The sequence below is a fragment of the Corvus cornix genome, chromosome 15 (genome assembly GCF_000738735.6).
Source record: "Corvus cornix cornix isolate S_Up_H32 chromosome 15, ASM73873v5, whole genome shotgun sequence".
Lineage (NCBI taxonomy): Eukaryota > Metazoa > Chordata > Aves > Passeriformes > Corvidae > Corvus > Corvus cornix.
The window spans coordinates 4,293,868-4,310,656 of record NC_046345.1 but is presented as its reverse complement, the minus strand read 5'-3'; the positions used below and the strand labels follow the sequence as shown (position 1 = coordinate 4,310,656).

The 16,789-nt window shown below is 47.5% G+C and overlaps 2 protein-coding genes across 2 annotated transcripts; one reads left to right on the top strand and one right to left on the bottom strand.

The window, feature by feature from the left end:
- Positions 1-9: 9 nt before the first annotated feature.
- Positions 10-2,122, top strand: ALKBH2 (alkB homolog 2, alpha-ketoglutarate dependent dioxygenase). The gene is made up of 3 exons (XM_039560880.1): positions 10-326; positions 998-1,196; positions 1,374-2,122. The coding sequence occupies exons 1-3, from the start codon at positions 113-115 to the stop codon at positions 1,825-1,827; spliced, it is 867 nt and encodes a 288-aa protein (XP_039416814.1). The 5' UTR covers positions 10-112; the 3' UTR covers positions 1,828-2,122.
- An 814-nt stretch (positions 2,123-2,936) lies between these two features.
- Positions 2,937-15,674, bottom strand: USP30 (ubiquitin specific peptidase 30). The gene is made up of 12 exons (XM_039560877.1): positions 15,403-15,674; positions 14,790-14,972; positions 14,087-14,190; positions 12,212-12,310; positions 11,441-11,483; positions 11,085-11,179; positions 10,306-10,365; positions 9,207-9,293; positions 8,650-8,730; positions 7,633-7,852; positions 6,891-7,008; positions 2,937-5,946 (listed from the first exon to the last, which is right to left on the bottom strand). The coding sequence occupies exons 1-12, from the start codon at positions 15,500-15,502 to the stop codon at positions 5,697-5,699; spliced, it is 1,440 nt and encodes a 479-aa protein (XP_039416811.1). The 5' UTR covers positions 15,503-15,674; the 3' UTR covers positions 2,937-5,696.
- Between the last annotated feature and the right edge of the window lie 1,115 nt (positions 15,675-16,789).

Here is a 16,789-nt window from a genome sequence, read left to right as displayed (position 1 = left end):
GGCGTGGCTTTGCGCGCGGCTATGCCCCGTGCGCGCTCCCGTTTCCCGCGGGATCGCGCTCTCCGCTGCCCCCGTCCCTCCTTCGGGCATCGCTGCCGGTCCCGGGTCCGCCATGGACGGATTCGTGGTGAAACTGCCCCGCGGGCAGGCGGGGGATGGCGGCGGCGGCGGGAAGAGGCCGCGGGTGGAGGAGCCCGGCCCGGGGCGGCCTCTCCCGCGGGAGATCCGCGCCGAGGGGCTCAGCTGTGATTACCGCATCCTTTTCGGCAAGGCCGAGGCGGACGAGATCTTCCAGGAGCTGGAGAAGGAGGTGGAGTATTTCGAAGGTATATTCCTGCCCTGTGAGGGTGCCGGAGCACGGGCTGTCCAGGGAGGCTCCGGAGGCCTCCCAAAGGGCCTGGACAATGCTCTTGGAGACTGGGCTTGGGCAGGAGGGGTGGCCTGGATGACCCCCTCTGGTCCCTTCCAACCTCAACCTTTCTGTGTCCAGCTCTATTCCCCTCCATATCCCCCTTACCCCTTCCCAGTGAAGCATTTCCCTGCCCAGCCCACCCAGGTGAGTCCCAAGCAATTCCCAGGGCCCGGGCACAACTGGGCCAGGCACCGGGAGGTTTCTGCAGCCACCTGCTGTTTGCATAATGTTGCACTGAGAAGCCAAGAACACAGGTCTGGCCCTGCAGGGTTGGTTTTGCTCAGCTGGAAGTGTTTGTCAAGAGATAATCCCGGAGTGGTGACTGGAATTTGTTGGAGATGCAGAAATGAGGAATGTGGTGGGGGTGCTGGTCCTGTTCACCCCATTCGAGGGGGATAACAAGGCAGTGTCCAGCTTTGCTGGGACAGAAACACCGGCAGTGGGGATGCCAGCTTTTGGGTTGACATGAGCACCCCCATTCCTGTTGTCTGGAGATTCCCAGAAGCTGCAGATCCAGGAGAATGTTGGGCTGTGCAGAGACAATAGAGAGCCAGGTTTGATCCTTCCCCTGTCCTGTTTAAACAGATGACTTGACAAAGCTGCACATATTTGGCACGTGGCACAAGATTCCCAGGAAGAAGGTCACCTACGGAGACCCTGGCTTGTCCTACACTTACTCAGGGGTCACATTCCACCCTAAGCCATGGATCCCAGTGCTGACCCGGATCAGGGAGCGCGTCACCTCGGAAACAGGGCACACCTTTAACTTTGTCCTCATCAACAGGTACAGCCCCTTTCCAGTTGCACCAAGCACCTTATCCTCCAACCGAAACAAAACAAAAGCTTCTGCAGCATTTGGCCAATTGCTGAGGAGTTGATTTCATTTAATTAGTAAATAACTCATTATATTCTATTATTGGTAAGTAATTAACGGTAGTAATTAACAGAGTTGTGTGCACAGGTACAAAGACGGCCTGGACCACATCGGGGAGCACCGGGATGACGAGAAGGAGCTGGTTCCCCGCAGCCCCATCGCCTCCGTGTCCTTCGGAGCCTGCCGGGATTTCGTGTTCCGGCACCGGGATCACCGCGGGAAGGGAGGAATGGCGGGCACAGGGAGGATCACCCTGCAGCTGGCCCACGGCAGCCTGCTCCTCATGAAGCACCCCACCAACCTGCACTGGTACCACAGCCTGCCCCCACGCAGGAGGGTGCTGGCCCCCAGGGTCAACCTCACCTTCAGGAAAGTCCTGCCCGGGGTCAAGCAGGGAAATGTTCATCAGTCAGGGCCTTTGAAAAGTGAAGCTTTAGTTCCTGCTGGAAATGTGGATTCCCCTGTGGTGAGCCAAGGGACTGGAGGAGCAAACGGACAGGAGAGGTTTGGTAACTTTGCTGCTAAAGCTTGTGACCACTGATCTCAAAGGCAAGAAGGTTTTTTACACCAGGAAATGTTGCTCTGGTCCTGCTGATCCCTGGTTTTGGTCATTGCTACCCTTGTTTTGCTCGGGAGGAAGTTTGTTCTCAGCTGATCTTAATCTAAGCAATGTTCCAAGAAGATGAAAATCCTCCACAGGCTGGAGGCAGCAGTTTATAAACACTGTGAGCCACAAGCTGTGACCATTTAAAGCTGATACTCTACAGGTGACACTTTCTGTCAATGAGCTCTGGTTTGCTTGGGTTTTAATTGAAATAAAGCACTAATGAGCCTGACATGAAGAAGGGGAGTGCTGAGGTGTGAGGACAGGGAGTGCAGCGTGGCTGGATGAGTGTTTGAGTCACTGTGATTCCTCTCTGCTTGATACTCCTCTGCTCTTAGGGGAGGCTGTTCTTGCAGGAGGAAGCACAAGATTTTTCCTTCCTCAGGTCCTTTGTACAAAAACCAGGCAGCAAAAAATGCCCTTGTGGGGGAGAACTGGGTTGTCCCATTTCCACTGGAAGGCTGTCACTCTGAGAGTGCATTTTCCTCAATAATTATCCCTAGGGATCCCATCCTGACTTCCTGAAAGCCATCACCCCCCATGCCCACAGCGAATCCTGCTGAAATGAGGGAATTCTGTCCAGTCACCAAGAGATCTTGAGGCATCAAGGAATGGTAAGTTCTGAGTGAGAATGGGAACCAAATCCTGGCTGCAGCCACTGGAATTAGTGCTGGGCTCTGGCTTTCAGAGGTGGGTCCATTTTTCCTATGGAATTAAGGCCTGTGCAGGCAATTTGGAGTTGGTAATTCCCACTCTCTGCCACTCTGAGATGCTCTGTGGAGCATGAAGAGCTCCTGCAGAAAATCCTTATCCAGGGCTTGTGAAGTGTTGTTTGAACCCCTCTGGCTCCCAGCTTGGTGTTTGTTTCAAGACATTCCCACAACTGATTTTTCTACCAAGTTTGTTCTTTTATTGCTACTGTACAGTTACAAAAATACCCTGAAGTGAAAAAAGCAACTTCCAACAGCAGTGCAGTGCTTGGACTGGAACAGACATCGTTAAATTAACACACAAAATAAGACCAGAATAATCCAAACATAGAGATGTCATCTTGGAGCTCTTAATTCTTTACAGTTTATTAACATCTTCTCCACCATGGCAGCTTGGGAGGGACAAGTAACAAGTTTGAGCCTTGTGCCTGCACGGAGCCCTGGGACCTTCAGAGGGGAGGTTTGGCTGGAAAACAGATCCCAGTGGCCTCCAAAGGTGAGGCTTGGCTATAAAACACAGAGCTCTGTGACCGCTGGAAAGACAGATCCCAGTGACTTCCAAAGGGGAGGCTTGGCTGGCAAACACAGAGCCCTGGGACCTCCAAAGGGGAGGCTTGGCTCCCAAACACCTGCACAAATCCCAGTGACCTCCACAGGTGTGGTTGGCTGGAAAACAGATCCCAGTGATGTCCAGGGGAGAGGATGAGCTCCCAAAGCCCTGCACAGATCTGATGCTCACAGGGGGTTGGGAGGATCTGGCACAGCTCAGGATCAGGACTGAGGTGCTGGGCTTCGCTCCCTTCCTCACCTGAGGGTTAAGCCGAGCCCATCCACTCCTGCCCACCAGGCAAAGCCACAACAAAGGCTCAACCCTCCCCTTGATAGCCCTTGAGGGAGATCCAGAGTCAATCCACAGCCCAAGGAAACAGCTCTTGGCAAAAGAGAATCTGCTGGCTGTGCAGGAAGAGGTGGCTTTGTCCCTGTCCCAGCTGCCAGCTCTCTGACAGTCCATAGTGTGTGTGTCCTCTGCCCCTGCTCCAGCACAGCTAAACCAAGGGGCTGCTCAGCTGAACTCCCAAATCCAGGAAAAACCTCTAAGCAGAGCACTGAGCATGGATAATGCAGGACACCCACTGCTGGCACTGGCAATGGTTTCAGTTCTGAGGTACAGGGGCAGAGCTGCTGGAGTGATGGTTTTAGATGACCCCCAGTGCTGCTCCTCCTCCAGCTCTGTCAGCTCTCCCTTCCATGGCCAGAGCAAATTTTTTGGCATTTTGCATCCTTCAAGGGTTTTTGTTGGTTTGTTTTCTTGGTTTTTCTATAACTTAAAACAGGTTAAAACCAAGCTACTGCTCGTGCAGCACAGCCAGGAACCAGGAGCCAGTCCAGCAGTGGATTTCTCAGTATTTATGTACTAGGAGCATTACCTGGAGCAGGAATTGTGCTCCAGACTCTGGAATGATGAGTTGTGTCAATAATTTTGCATATCCACCCATTTGACCACTCCTGCTTTGGCTGGTTTGGAGCCTCTCCTGAGGATGTGTGAACACCCCCGAGCTTTGGGCAGCACTATGAATTCATGAGGTACAAAGTTGCCCGAAAAAAAAAAAAAAAAAACCCAACTATTTAAGATTAAGTTGTTATTTGAAAACTTCACAATGAAAAAAAAAGCTTGTCTGATGAAGGATTTTCTCCTCCAAGCTTACAAGGACAGAAAAGAGCTAAGAACAACCTACATATTTAATTCCTGGTCATTTAAAAGCAGGTTTTGAAAGGAGGATTTTTGCTGCTTCTCCCTCTGTGTTTTGTTTGGGATTTTACTTTTGCACATCAAACAATCCAGAGCAGCAGAATTCCCCTTATTTCTATTTACAGGGCAGTCTGGAGCTGATGCAGAGCCAGGATTCCCAGATTTCTTCATGACACCAGGAAGTGCCCACCAGTCCTGGCCCTGATGTTTATATTCCATTCAACAAGGCCTGGGGCTGCTCTACAGCTCAGCTGCAAGCCAGGAGCGTGGATCCCAATGCTGGGAATGGCAGATTCCAGCAAGAAAATGGGAAGGGCAAGTCTAGAACAATTACAGCAGCTTGGAAATCACAGCATTAAAAGTTGTAGTTGATGCTACAAAACGACTGAATCCAACAGTGCTGAAGGAAATGACAACACTGAGCACTAGCAAACACTTCCATGTGCTGATTCCAGCTACATTCCAAAGGTATGGAGCAATAAATTAAGGTTTCAGCTCTTAATAGATACAAAACTATCTCCTGGATAAAGCAAACTGCATTTTAAATCAGGAGAAGGGCTTTATAAAGAATTAAAGTAGTAGGAAAATCGTGTGAACGGGGAAATCTTTTGGATCGTGGCTGTTTGTGGAGATGCCTTTACTTGATAGGTCAGGAGAAATGTGATGCCGTGAGTTCATCCCAAGGTTGTGAGGCATTCCCAGGGCACAGTGGGCATGCAGAGGGCTGGGCCAGTGGCAATGCAGCTGTTCAGGGAAGCTCAAGGCACTTTGTGTCTTAAATCATTGCCAACAGCAGCTTCCCCTCGCCCCCTCCCACGGCTCCCCACTGGGAAACACTGGGAATAGAGCCTTGGGATAAAATCCCTGCCTGACAGAGGCTTCTCAACAGACACCTGGGGCTGCACGATGTTGGAACAGCTCTGGGAATGTGGGTACAAAACACAGTTCCCAGCCATTGCCACAGGGAAGGGAACCTGGAGGGGCTGGTGCACAATGGAGAGGTGCCAGAGGAGGGATTGGGATGGGAAGGGGCTCTTCAACAGCAGCTTGACATCAACCCTTTGCAGGGCTCCCCCTTGGGAAGTGAAATGTGTGGGATAAAGCATCTCCCCGGGAAAAGTGCCGTGTCAGGACATGGAATAGAGCCTCGGGACAAGGCAGAAAAACACTTCTCAACACACACCTGGGGCTGCACAACGCCGGCACAGCGGGATTAGGGTACCAACCACAATTCCCAGCCATTGCCACAGGGAAGGGATCCCGGATGGGGGCAGGGGGTGGGGGGGGAGGTTTGCATAACAGAGAGGCTCAATCCACGGGCTCGGGATGATCCCAGCGCCGCCGCCTCAGTCCTGGGCCGGGCTCTGGGGCTGGGCCCGGCCGTGCACGCGCTCGTAGAACAGCAGGTAGGCACTGGCAGCCAGCACCTCGTGCAGGCTGGCCCTGCGCACGGATTCATCCGAGATCCAGAGCCACTGGCTGCTGCTGCTGCTGCTGCGGGCGCCCGGCGCGCGCCGGAAGGTGACGAAGTGTCCCGAGTGCATGTCCCCGTGGTGCACCACCACGGCCATCAGCCGGTACAGGTACAGCGGGGCCCTGCGGGGACACGGGCTCAGCCTGGGCATGCACACACACACACACACACACACACGCACAGAGAGAGCAGGAGGAGCCACAAGTCCTCCCTGGAGCAAAAAGGGGGTGGTTTCCTGAGGGGAACGGCAGCTCCGTCCCTGGAATGTTCAAGGTTGGAGCAATCTGGGCTAGTGGAAGGTGTGCCTGCCCATGGCAAGTGGTGGAATGGGGTGATGTGTCAGTTCCCTTCCAACCCAAACCCAAATTCTGGGATCAAGTGCTTGTTCGTGCTGTTCCATCCTTGGAAGGGTCCAAGGCTAGGCTGGACGGAGGTTGGAGCAACCTGGGATAGTGGAAGGTGGATGATCTCCAAGTCTCCTTCCAAGCCAAACCATTCTGGGATTATGGGATTCAAACCTGCTGTGCCATCCCTGCAAGTACTCAAGGACAGGTTGGATGGGGTTTGGAGCGACCTGGGATAGAGGAAGGTGTCCCTGCCCGTGGGAAGGGGACTGGACTGGATGGTCCCTGAGTTCCCTACCAAGCCAAACCATTCTGGGATTCCATGGAAAAGGATTATCAGCAGAAGCCCCAAGGGTGATTTACCAAGTGGAATCATGGCAGGTGCAACTGAAATCAAAAATGTCTGAGAAAAAAAAGAAAATCTGTGGGTTTCTTACAACCATTTTAAAATGAAGGAAAAGAAGGCATAGAGGAAAGCAGCAGCAATGGCATTATGGCTGTTCAGGAGGATTTACATGAACCAGAGGAAGGAGATTTTCAGTTTTGCTTGTAACTTGCTCTACTCCTTCTCCCAGGACTAAAAATCACCCAAGAGATGAGCACAGGAGGTGGGACAAAGGTTACATGCTGTGACTGGACAGCCTCAGGACAAGGACAGAAGAAAGGAAGACGATTTGAAGGACAGAAGTGAAGCGAGAGGGTAAAAAAATCTCTTAACTTACCTGCACTCAGGGAATGCAGCAAGTGGGAAAGTTCCTGGGGACATTAAAAAGGAGGAGGAGGAGGAAGAGGAGGCACCATTCATGAAGAGAGGTTTGGTACCAGCTGGTTGTTCTGCATCTGCCAGAGGAAGGAGAAATTCAGGGATTTAATGCTGTTGCTAAGAGCAGCAGCCCTGCTCCTGCAGTGCCTTTCACCATGGGATACTGAAGGTATTTTATTGATTTTAAATCATTACACAGATCCAGAGGGCTGGAATATCCACAGGCAATGGATATCGGATCCAAACTGGTTTTACACAGCAAATATGAAAATTCCCATTGTGTCCAAAATCCCAGCTAAAGGAATATTGAGGTGCCTGAGGACAGACCTCCTACAGGTGGATCTTCCAACTGTTTTTCAAGAATTCACCATTCCCAGTATTCCTTCTCTGCTTGTCCTGAAGCCTTGGAAGAGATCCCTAACAAGAAAAACCCTGGGACATCCCAAGTTCAACACTCCTCTGGATATAAAAGATGGGAATTCTGTGCTGTGCTTTATAATTTTTCTTTATATAGATATATATTTAGTAGGATCAAAACGAAATTATCCAAACTGAACTGTAAATTTGGGAATGGGAAAGAGATTTCTGTCCTCTTTGCAGAGCCCCACATCAAGATGCTGCTGATGGGTCGATTCTGCAGAGCAATGTTTGATCCCTGAAATGCAGAAAGAGCTGATCTATTTTACTGGCAAAGGAGGTACCTGAAGGTTTCCCTGCTCTCCCATCCTTTGTTCCAGGTGTTGTCTCCTCGGAGTTTTTCCAGCTGAGCTGCTCCTGGCTGGATTTGGGACCAGGAACCCGATATTTGTAGATGTCCATGACCAGGAATTCGTTGAACTGGACGTGTTCGTGTCTCTTCAGGGGAGTGCCTTGGTTTGACCAGCTCAGCCTTTGCAGGTGGATGCACAAACACTGGGGCAGCTTCAGGAATGTGGTCAGGAAAGGAGAATCCAAATTTTTCATGGAAAGAAACAGGTGGTGAGTCCAGGGAATAAGGAAATGCATTGCCTTTATCTCTGTGTAAGCTCAGTGGCAACAGTGTCCCTAAAGCAGGACAGTAACTCTTGTGGGATTCCTGCTGTTTCCTAATTCCCAATAATTAATGGCTTTGCACAGGGGAAAACCAAAACCATCAAGTGTTATAAAGAGCTGAAATTTAAAATCATTGCTGTAGCAAGAAGTACATCATCATCATCATCATCATTATTATTATTATTATTATTATTATTGGCACCTGAGGCTCCTAATTACCCACCAGTGCCCTGCTGGCCTCTGCATGACAGGATTACAGAGCAAAAAAACCCCGTGTTTTCTCACAGAAATCCCACCTGATGTTTATTCACCAGCTGTATTTGGAATACTTCAATTTCCCTGAAATGTGGAATTGCTAAAGGTGCTACAAACCCTGTAAACATAAATCAGTTTATGGGAATTAGGAATTCCGAGGAATTAATGTAAAATAAAAGAAACGCCACTGATCCAAACTCACATTTAAGTGGTTTACTAGACAACAGAAGAATATTCCCATTCTTGAAGTGTTTAATGTTTGATGCTTTGCTGAGTTGAGGCCTCAACGCCCACAAATATTTGCCAGCTGAGTTTACTTTGAAAAGTAAAATGTTTGTGGTCTAACAGCAAGAAGTGGACACAACAAGATCAAAGAGAGAAGTTACTGTGTGACAGGATTTAGGAGATTTGGAGGGGTTTCTTTGCCTCACCTTTCCTAACTTTAATTGCTTAACAAAGGTTGTTCTCTGGTTTTCTATGCTCTGTCCATTCAGAATTCCTTCTGCCTGGATCTGGAATCAGAAGGGAAAAAAAAATGAAGGCACTTGCAGACAGGAGCAATTGTCTGTTTAGAATATACTCAGAGCATGAATTTCACCTTCAGAATTCCTGGCCTGTCCTAAAGGATCAGAATTCTAAACCAAAATCAAGCAGAAATGAGCGTTTACAGAATTCCATTCACTCAGAACTGCACTCATTTGCCTTTTCTGTTGATTTTTAAACAATACCAGAGCAAAAAAAAATGATCCCTGGTCATACCTAGTAACTACAGAATTAAATATTCGTAGATTTGGTAACAGTAGGAGTAAGTAAAGCCTCAAATATTCTGTGAGATAAGAACTCCTTGTTAAATATCTGAAATCCCAGAGGCTTTCCCCAAGTCCTGAAGAAAAAGGAGTTGGGAAGTGAAGCCAGGATTGTGTCAGCAGGCTCAAAACTGAGCAGGGAGGTGACAGGAATTGAAGTGACAGGAATTGAAGTGACCTACTCTGGTGCAGTTGTCACACACAACATCCTTCACAGACTCCGAGGAGATGAAGTGATGGAGACAATGGTCCAGTGTCATGGGACGACCCTGAGTGCCAAGAAAAGCCAGAATTATTTGCAGGAATTTTAGGGTGCATTCCACTGGATTTTTGGGGAAAGGATTTTTAATCATCCCTTCCGTAGAAAAACTACAGAAGGGCAGGTTTATTTCTTGAAAGAACTGACTAAATGGCTTTGGGTGATCATGGAACTGGGGGGACTCTCCCTTAGCCTGGATTAAACATGGAAAACTTTGCAGCCTGTTGATAACAACAGCTGTGACTCCCTGTGAGAGTCCTTCAGTGGGCTTTTAAACCACAGATTCCTGTCCTGTTCCTATTTTTCTCGAGTTCCACCATTTCAGGGGTCACTTTATGCTCTCTGACCCTCTCCATAGGAGAAATACAGCTTTTAATGGAATTTAGGCCTCCTTCCTGCCCTTCCTCATATCCTGCCCTGCCAAGGATTGGATAAAACTAAAGACAAAGAACAGAAGATGTGTCCAAATCCCAATCCTGGCTACTCTGCAAGTAGGAATCACCATTTCCATGAGTACCAGTAGTTGTGGAAAGAAATCACCACCAGACACGAAATAACAAACTCTCACAGTCCAAAAATACCCTGCAAATGTTGCCCCAAAAATCCACAATGTTTTGTCATTTGAAGTTTTTCAGAGGCAGAAAGAAATGGAAACAATTCCCACTTGTAATCACCCGATGGAAAAGCCTGGATGGGGTAAGGTGTGACCTGCCAGGGGGAGAGCAGCTGAAGGTCACCTTCCAAGCCCTTGGGATATGATCTGGGCTCTTCAAATTCCACAGAAAAGACCAAATCCTCCACCAGGAGAAGCAGAAAAACTCCGGTGGTGTCACCAAGTGGTGTTTGTTGGACTCATGGGAACCTTGCACCACCCATTAGGGAGAAGGTCCTGCAGCAGCATGGGATTATAGAAGAGCAGGGAAATCGACTCCTAAAGGAGCTCTGAATGTCCTCTGCACCTGAGAAAGGCCCTGGGAAGGCAGAGCCAAGGTGCCAGCATCAGGGAGCAGGGGGATACGTACCCACACAGCCGCTGGAATGCTCAGGGAGAGGCTGTCGAAGGTGTCGAACCTCACAGGGCTCTGCGAGAGAACATTCCAGAGCCTGAGTTTATGTCAGTCTCAAAACAAATCCAACCCAATTCTCTCAAGATGAGCCTATGCCCCATGCTGGCCACAATTCCCTGGTGGAACAGGATCCAAACCCTCCCAATTTCCCAAGCACAGTGCCAGGGAACACCAGGAATGTTCTGCTCGGCCTCTTCCTGCTCACTCTAATTTGTTTGCAAGGTTTTGGGCAGTAAAATGCAAATGTTCTCTTGGTTTGGTCTATAAATGGGGTTTCTTTTCTGTATTTTTTTCCCTTTGTCCAGGTTATCTTCATCTCCTTACTTGGAGTAACTGGACTTAGAGTGCCTTTGCCAAATGTGCTGAATGAGCAGCGAGTCCTAAACTCAGCCACGTGAGTGGATTTTTCAGGTGATATTATTAATTAATTAACTGTTAATTCAATAATAGAATAAAACATCTATTATTCTGTTTGATGAGACAGCTGTTACCCCCACAGAGTGCATCACATGGATTTTTTTTTCAGTCCATTTAGGGATAAATCCTTGTTCATCACCACAATAAACACCTGGAAAATGAACAGCCCTGAGCTGTTGAGTCCTGCAAAGCTCTGGAGCTTGATCCATGATCAGAAATCAGGGATGGTGGTTCCAGGATGCACTCTGAGGGTTGGATATCCCTTCTCACATTGCACAGATATTAATAATGATAGAAAATATGATCTCTTTTCATACCTGGTGCTCACAGTGTTTGCAAACCATGTTGCTGGTCAGCCTTCCATGGAAAGGGTGCTGGGATTTCCAGTGGTTGGACACAGGGGGAAGAGATCCTGCAACACAGAAGTTGGAATTGTCCTTGGATTTTCCATCCATCCACTTTCAGCACTCCAATCCCACACTTTTTAACAAAATTAATGGCTCCAAAGCACCTTTTTTGTCCCACTGATTAATAATTAATGGGGGGGGGCATTTGTTTATATTCTTGATTTCTATTTCAGTTCAGTACAAAAATCAATTAATATTATCCCACTTAATAAACAAAACAACTACACTATGAATATTCAGAATATCCAGCAGGGATCAAATCCTACCTCTTGTCCTGCAGCTTATTTGCTTTTGGGTTATTTCTGGTTGCTGCAGAGGGAGATAAAAACATTTCATTAACTCTACCTCAGCAACGTAGAAAAAATGTAAAGTTAATACATGAAGTATTAAATGTGTTCCTATTTCATCCCTAATGGGCTTTTCTGGCATTAGAAAAATTGTGGGAATCTCAGAGGCTCTTTCTATTTGAAGAACAAAAAAACAACTGGTACAAACCAAATTTATAATTGACAATTGCTTATAAAAGGAATCATTAACCTGCAGAATTCTCTGCCTCAGAGCACTAAAATAGGAGATTTTGGAATTTTTTTGGTCTATATTTTAGACCTAGAAGTATTTTTCATAGGCAAACCCAGATATTTTTCCATCTGCATCAAGTTTAGCAGCAAGCTGGAGGATAAGATAAATTTTACCTCCATGAAGCTCTTCCACAAATGCCCATTTTGCAGATTTCAACCCCTTTTTCAGGTGTGAACTACAGATCACAGTAACTGCTTGGAGGGACTCCTGCTCTGTGCCAATTTAAATCCGTACATTCCACGGATTTAAGGATGCAAAAACCCCTCAGGAAAGCAGGATCACTGGAAATTCCAAGATGTTTTCTTAGGAAAACCCGAGAATTCTTTAAATTTGACTTACTGGTGAGGATTAAAGAACAGCTTTGGGAACAGAATAAAAAGATCCTGAACAGCCACTTTCAGCTTGGGAATGTGGGCAGATTCCAGGAGTTTCTGCTAAGGAAATAAATGGGAATTCACCTCCAGGGAATGCACATCAAACAGATGGGTCACACGGGGCTGCCGATCCCGTTCGTCCTCCAGGGAAGAGGTCAGGACATGGAAGAGCTCGTGGGCATCCTGGGAAATGGAGTCAGAACCAAGAGCCATCAACAAAACATTCCAGGAGGGCTGGAATTCCACAGGAAATTCAGGAAAAATTACAGCTCAGAGCTTCTATTTATATTTATATTCTTTTTTTAATTTATATTTTTATTTTTATTTTTATTTATTAAGGTAAGTACATACTAAATGTAAGTAATAATGAACAATAAAATGTATAAATAATAAATTTATATATTTTAATTATATATTTTATATATTATTATGTATTATTATACTTCTATACTATGCTATATAATTACAAGAATAATTATTATCATTATATTACATTACCATGAATTCTATTTTATACTATCGTGAATATATTTATATTAATATTTATAGTCGTGTTTATTAGTTATATTAATATTCCTAATTTATAGTAATACTTATAATTATTATAAGTAATTATAAATATAAATATATTATTATACTTCTATACTATGTTATATAATTACAAGAATAATTTTAAATTATAAAATATAAATATATTATTATACTTCTATACTATGTTATACAATTACAAGAATAATTATTATCATTATATTACATTACCATGAATTCTATTTTATACTATCATGAATATATTTATATTAATATTTATAGTCGTGTTTATTAGTTATATTAATATTCCTAATTTATATTAATACTTATAATTATTATAAATAATTATAAATATATTATTATACTTCTATACTATGTTATATAATTACAAGAATAATTATCATTATATTACATTACCATGAATTCTATTTTATATTATCATGAATATATTTATATTAATATTTATAGTCGTATTTATTAGTTATATTAATATTCCTAATTTATAGTAATACTTATAATTATTATAAATAAATATATTATTATACTTCTATACTATGTTATATAATTACAAGAATAATTATCATTATATTACATTACCATGAATTCTATTTTATATTATAATGAATATATTTGTATTAATATTTATAGTCATATTTATTATTTATATTAATACTTATAATTTATAGTAATACTTATAATTATCTATAGCTATAATTTATATATGTTTATAATTATATTTATGTTAAAATGAATATATTCTATAATAATAATATATTCTAATTGATTTTAATAATTATGTGCTCTACTGATATATAATAATTCGTTATTCTAATTCATTATAATAATTATATATACTAATTTTCCATTATTTGTATTAATATTGAATCTATTTTGTTGTGCCCAAAAGCTTCAGAACAGCACAAGGCACTAAAGACATTCTGGGCCTTAGAAACTCACAAGGAGAGAGAAAAACTACCCCAAAATAAATTCCCAAATCCCTGTTTTCCTCAATTTCACAACTGCAATCTATCCTTGGAAATCTGGAATATATTTTAGGAGTGGGGATAATTGATGGAGTGCATCAAAACACTGACAAGAATTCCAAATAATTAGGATTACTGAAAATCCTAATTAGGAGCAGAGCATAGATCCATGATCCAGAGTGAAAGTCCATTATCCATAGGGAAGTCAGGGCTGGATCTCTTCAGCTTTAATATTCCTGGCCCTGTCATTCCAAGCCTGAAGATAATTCCATATAATAATTTGGAAGCAGCCAGCAATTCCCTGAGGAATATCCCAGCAACCTGAAAGCCCCATTCCCAACACATGGATCTTTTCCATCACTTTTCTGGAAGCTGGATTCATATCTGACAGCTCCAGGTCTGAGGGATCCTTGTCCAAGTGGGAATTTTCCCAGATTCCTGCCATCACCTGCTCTTCAAAGGAGGAGATCTGCCACCTGTTCATCCTCAGCACCTCCAGCAGGCAGCTGGCATCCAGGACATCGTCCTCTGTCACCTCCTGGCAGGATAAAGCTGGAGAAGGCAAGGCAGGAGTGTCAGGAGGAGGCAGAAATGGGGAAAAATCGGTGGTTTCTGGGGCTAAAGCACCACCACCCTCATAACCACTTCCACAGGAATATCCCAAGACTGAACTTCCGAGGGATTTCCTTTAAAAACAACCCCGTGAGGGAAGCCAGGCAGAGCCAGGGGATCACTTGAGGGTGTCAGAGATGAATTTAGCACAGGGACAAGTCTGAAATGAGGCACCTCAAGCTTAAAATCTTTAATATTTTTATCCAAAACCTTGCAAAGTGTGATTGAATAGTCCAGATTTTTGGGAAAATAGTAAGCTTGGAGGGGGGAAAAAAAAAAAAAAGCTTAAATTATTTGCTGATTCTTTCTTTTTTTTTTTTTCCCCCTATGGAATTCTAGATTTCTGGAATTCTATGGCATTCAAGAAGTCTGTGGAAGGTGGCTGAGCTTGGCCATGGAGTTGAAAATTAGACAGGGAGATAAAATAGGGAATACAAACCCCATGAGCTTCTTTCTTTGGGAAAAGAGGCTAAAAATGACCACATTTCTCCTCAAATATTTCATCCTTGGTTTGCCACAACAGGAAAATGTCTCAGTACCTCTCAGGAGCTGCAGCAAAGTGACTGACAGGTATTGACGCTCCTGGGATTTTTCCTGCTCTGTCCTGTACTGTGCTGTGAACTCCTCCAGCCACCTGATGAAGGAGGGGCAGGAGGACAAGCCCTGGAGCAGGGAATTCAAGAAGCACGTGTTGCCCAGGTTCAGGAGACCCGGGACAAGCCCTGCAAAGAGAATTGCAAGACTTTACACCACAAAGTCCAGGCAAAACAAATCCCATTTGTCAGCGGGAATGCTGTGTAGGGTGCTACAATTAGGTGAAAATGGAGTTCTTTCTGTTTATTTGGTTGATTTTCCATCTTTCAGAGAATCCCAGAATGGGTTGGGTTGGAAGGGAACTTGGAGATCATCCCACCCCACACCTTCCACTAGCCCAGGTTGCTCCAAGCCCCGTCCAACGTGGCCTTGGACACTTCCAGGGATGGGGCAGCCACGCAGAAGCTGTGCCGGAGCCTCCCCACCCTCCCAGGGAAGAATTCCTTCCCAAAATCCCGCCCTCTGGCAGTGGGAAAGAGCAATCCCAGCTGGAAAAACGGGATAAAGCGCATCCCCCGGGGCTGTTCCCGGTGCTGGCAGCCCCAGTTCCCCCGGTACCTCTCCGGCGCCGTTTCCTGCCGGTGATGGGGCCCCACAGGACGTAAATCCCGGCTGCCAGCGCCGCCGCCGCGCCCCCCAGCACCCCCCAGTTCCTCATCGCTCGGTGCCTGCAAGGGGAAAACCGGGAAAAACCGGGAAGTGGGTCCGGAGCTGCAGCAAGCGGGAGGAGGCCGCCGGTCCCCGGCCTTCCCGGGGCAACGGGAGGGAAAAGGGAAGGGGGAGAAGGGAAGGGGGGGGAACGGAGCAGGAAAAAGGCAAGGGGGAAAAGGAAAGGGAAAGGGAAAAGGGAAAGGGAAAAGGAAAAGGAAGAAAGCGAGGGGAGAAGGGAAAGGGAGAAGGGAAGCGCTCGGCCCAAGGGTTCGCCCCGACCAACCCGAGCCCCCCGCCCGCCCTCCCCTCAGAGCGGCCCCCTCCCGGCTCATCCCGAGCCTCTTCCCGGTCCATCCCGACCCCCTCCCGTCACAGCCGAGCCCTCCCCTCGGACCTGGCCCCTCCCCCGCCCGCAGCAGCCGCCGCACCGGCCCGTCCGCCAGCATGGCCGCGCCGGAACGCGGGCGCGCGGCCGGCTGGCGCCGGGGGGACGGCGGGAGCGCGAGGACCGGCCGGGCTGAGGCGCCGGAAGTGGTGCGGGGGGGGCCGGTTATGGCGCGGACCGGCCATGGCGGGGGCGGAGCGGGGGCGGGACCGGGAGCGACACGGCGGGGACGGGCCCGGGGCGGTGCGAGCGGCCTGGACCGGGGGGTAGCGGGCCTGTACCGGCCGTGACACCGGCCGTGACACCGGCCGTGACACCGGCCGTGACGGGAAATCCCAGGAGCCACGGGCCGGTCCCGGTGTAACGGGCCGGATCCCCGCCCTGCCCGGCCCTCACAGTCCCCGAGGGCTCGTCGCCCCGCGGCCGGGGCTGAAAACTCCGGGAAAACAGTGGGATATTCCAGTCCCGCACGCTCCAGGGGCGGTTTAGTTGGGATATTGAGGGCAAATCCTTCTGGAAAGGTTGTCCAGCCCCGGGGCAGGGGCGAGTCCCGGCCCGCGGGTTCCCCATCCCTGGGGATTTCCCGTCCCTGGGGATGCGACGCTCGGGGACACGGCCGTGGTGGTGCTGGCAGCGCCTGGGCTCGGGGGTTTTCCCGTGGCAGCGATTCCATGGCCCGATCCAAGCCCGCGGGGCGGGAGCAGCTCCGGCCCCTCAGGGCGGCCCCGCTCGGGGCAATGCGGGAACCGCGCCTGGGCCGGGCCCAGCCGAGCCGAGCTCAGCCAAACCCGCCCGCGGCGAGTCCAGGTGAGCCCAGCCGGGCCAAACCCAGCCGAGCTGGGCCAAACCCCACTGAGCTGAACTAAGCCAGACCCAGCCATGACCAGTCCAAGTGAGCTGATCGCAGCC

Bases quoted from the DNA above. Each gene is read 5' to 3' on its own strand.
- ALKBH2 (XM_039560880.1), top strand. From the start codon at position 113: ATGGACGGATTCGTGGTGAAACTGCCCCGCGGGCAGGCGGGGGATGGC. The intron at 327-997 runs GTATATTCCTGC...CTGTTTAAACAG, and splicing joins GGAGGTGGAGTATTTCGAAG to ATGACTTGACAAAGCTGCAC. The intron at 1,197-1,373 runs GTACAGCCCCTT...TTGTGTGCACAG, and splicing joins AACTTTGTCCTCATCAACAG to GTACAAAGACGGCCTGGACC.
- USP30 (XM_039560877.1), bottom strand. From the start codon at position 15,502: ATGAGGAACTGGGGGGTGCTGGGGGGCGCGGCGGCGGCGCTGGCAGCC. The intron at 14,973-15,402 runs GTACCGGGGGAA...TTCTCTTTGCAG, and splicing joins CAGGAAACGGCGCCGGAGAG to GGCTTGTCCCGGGTCTCCTG. The intron at 7,009-7,632 runs GTACCTCCTTTG...TTCCTCTGGCAG, and splicing joins GAGAGCAGGGAAACCTTCAG to ATGCAGAACAACCAGCTGGT.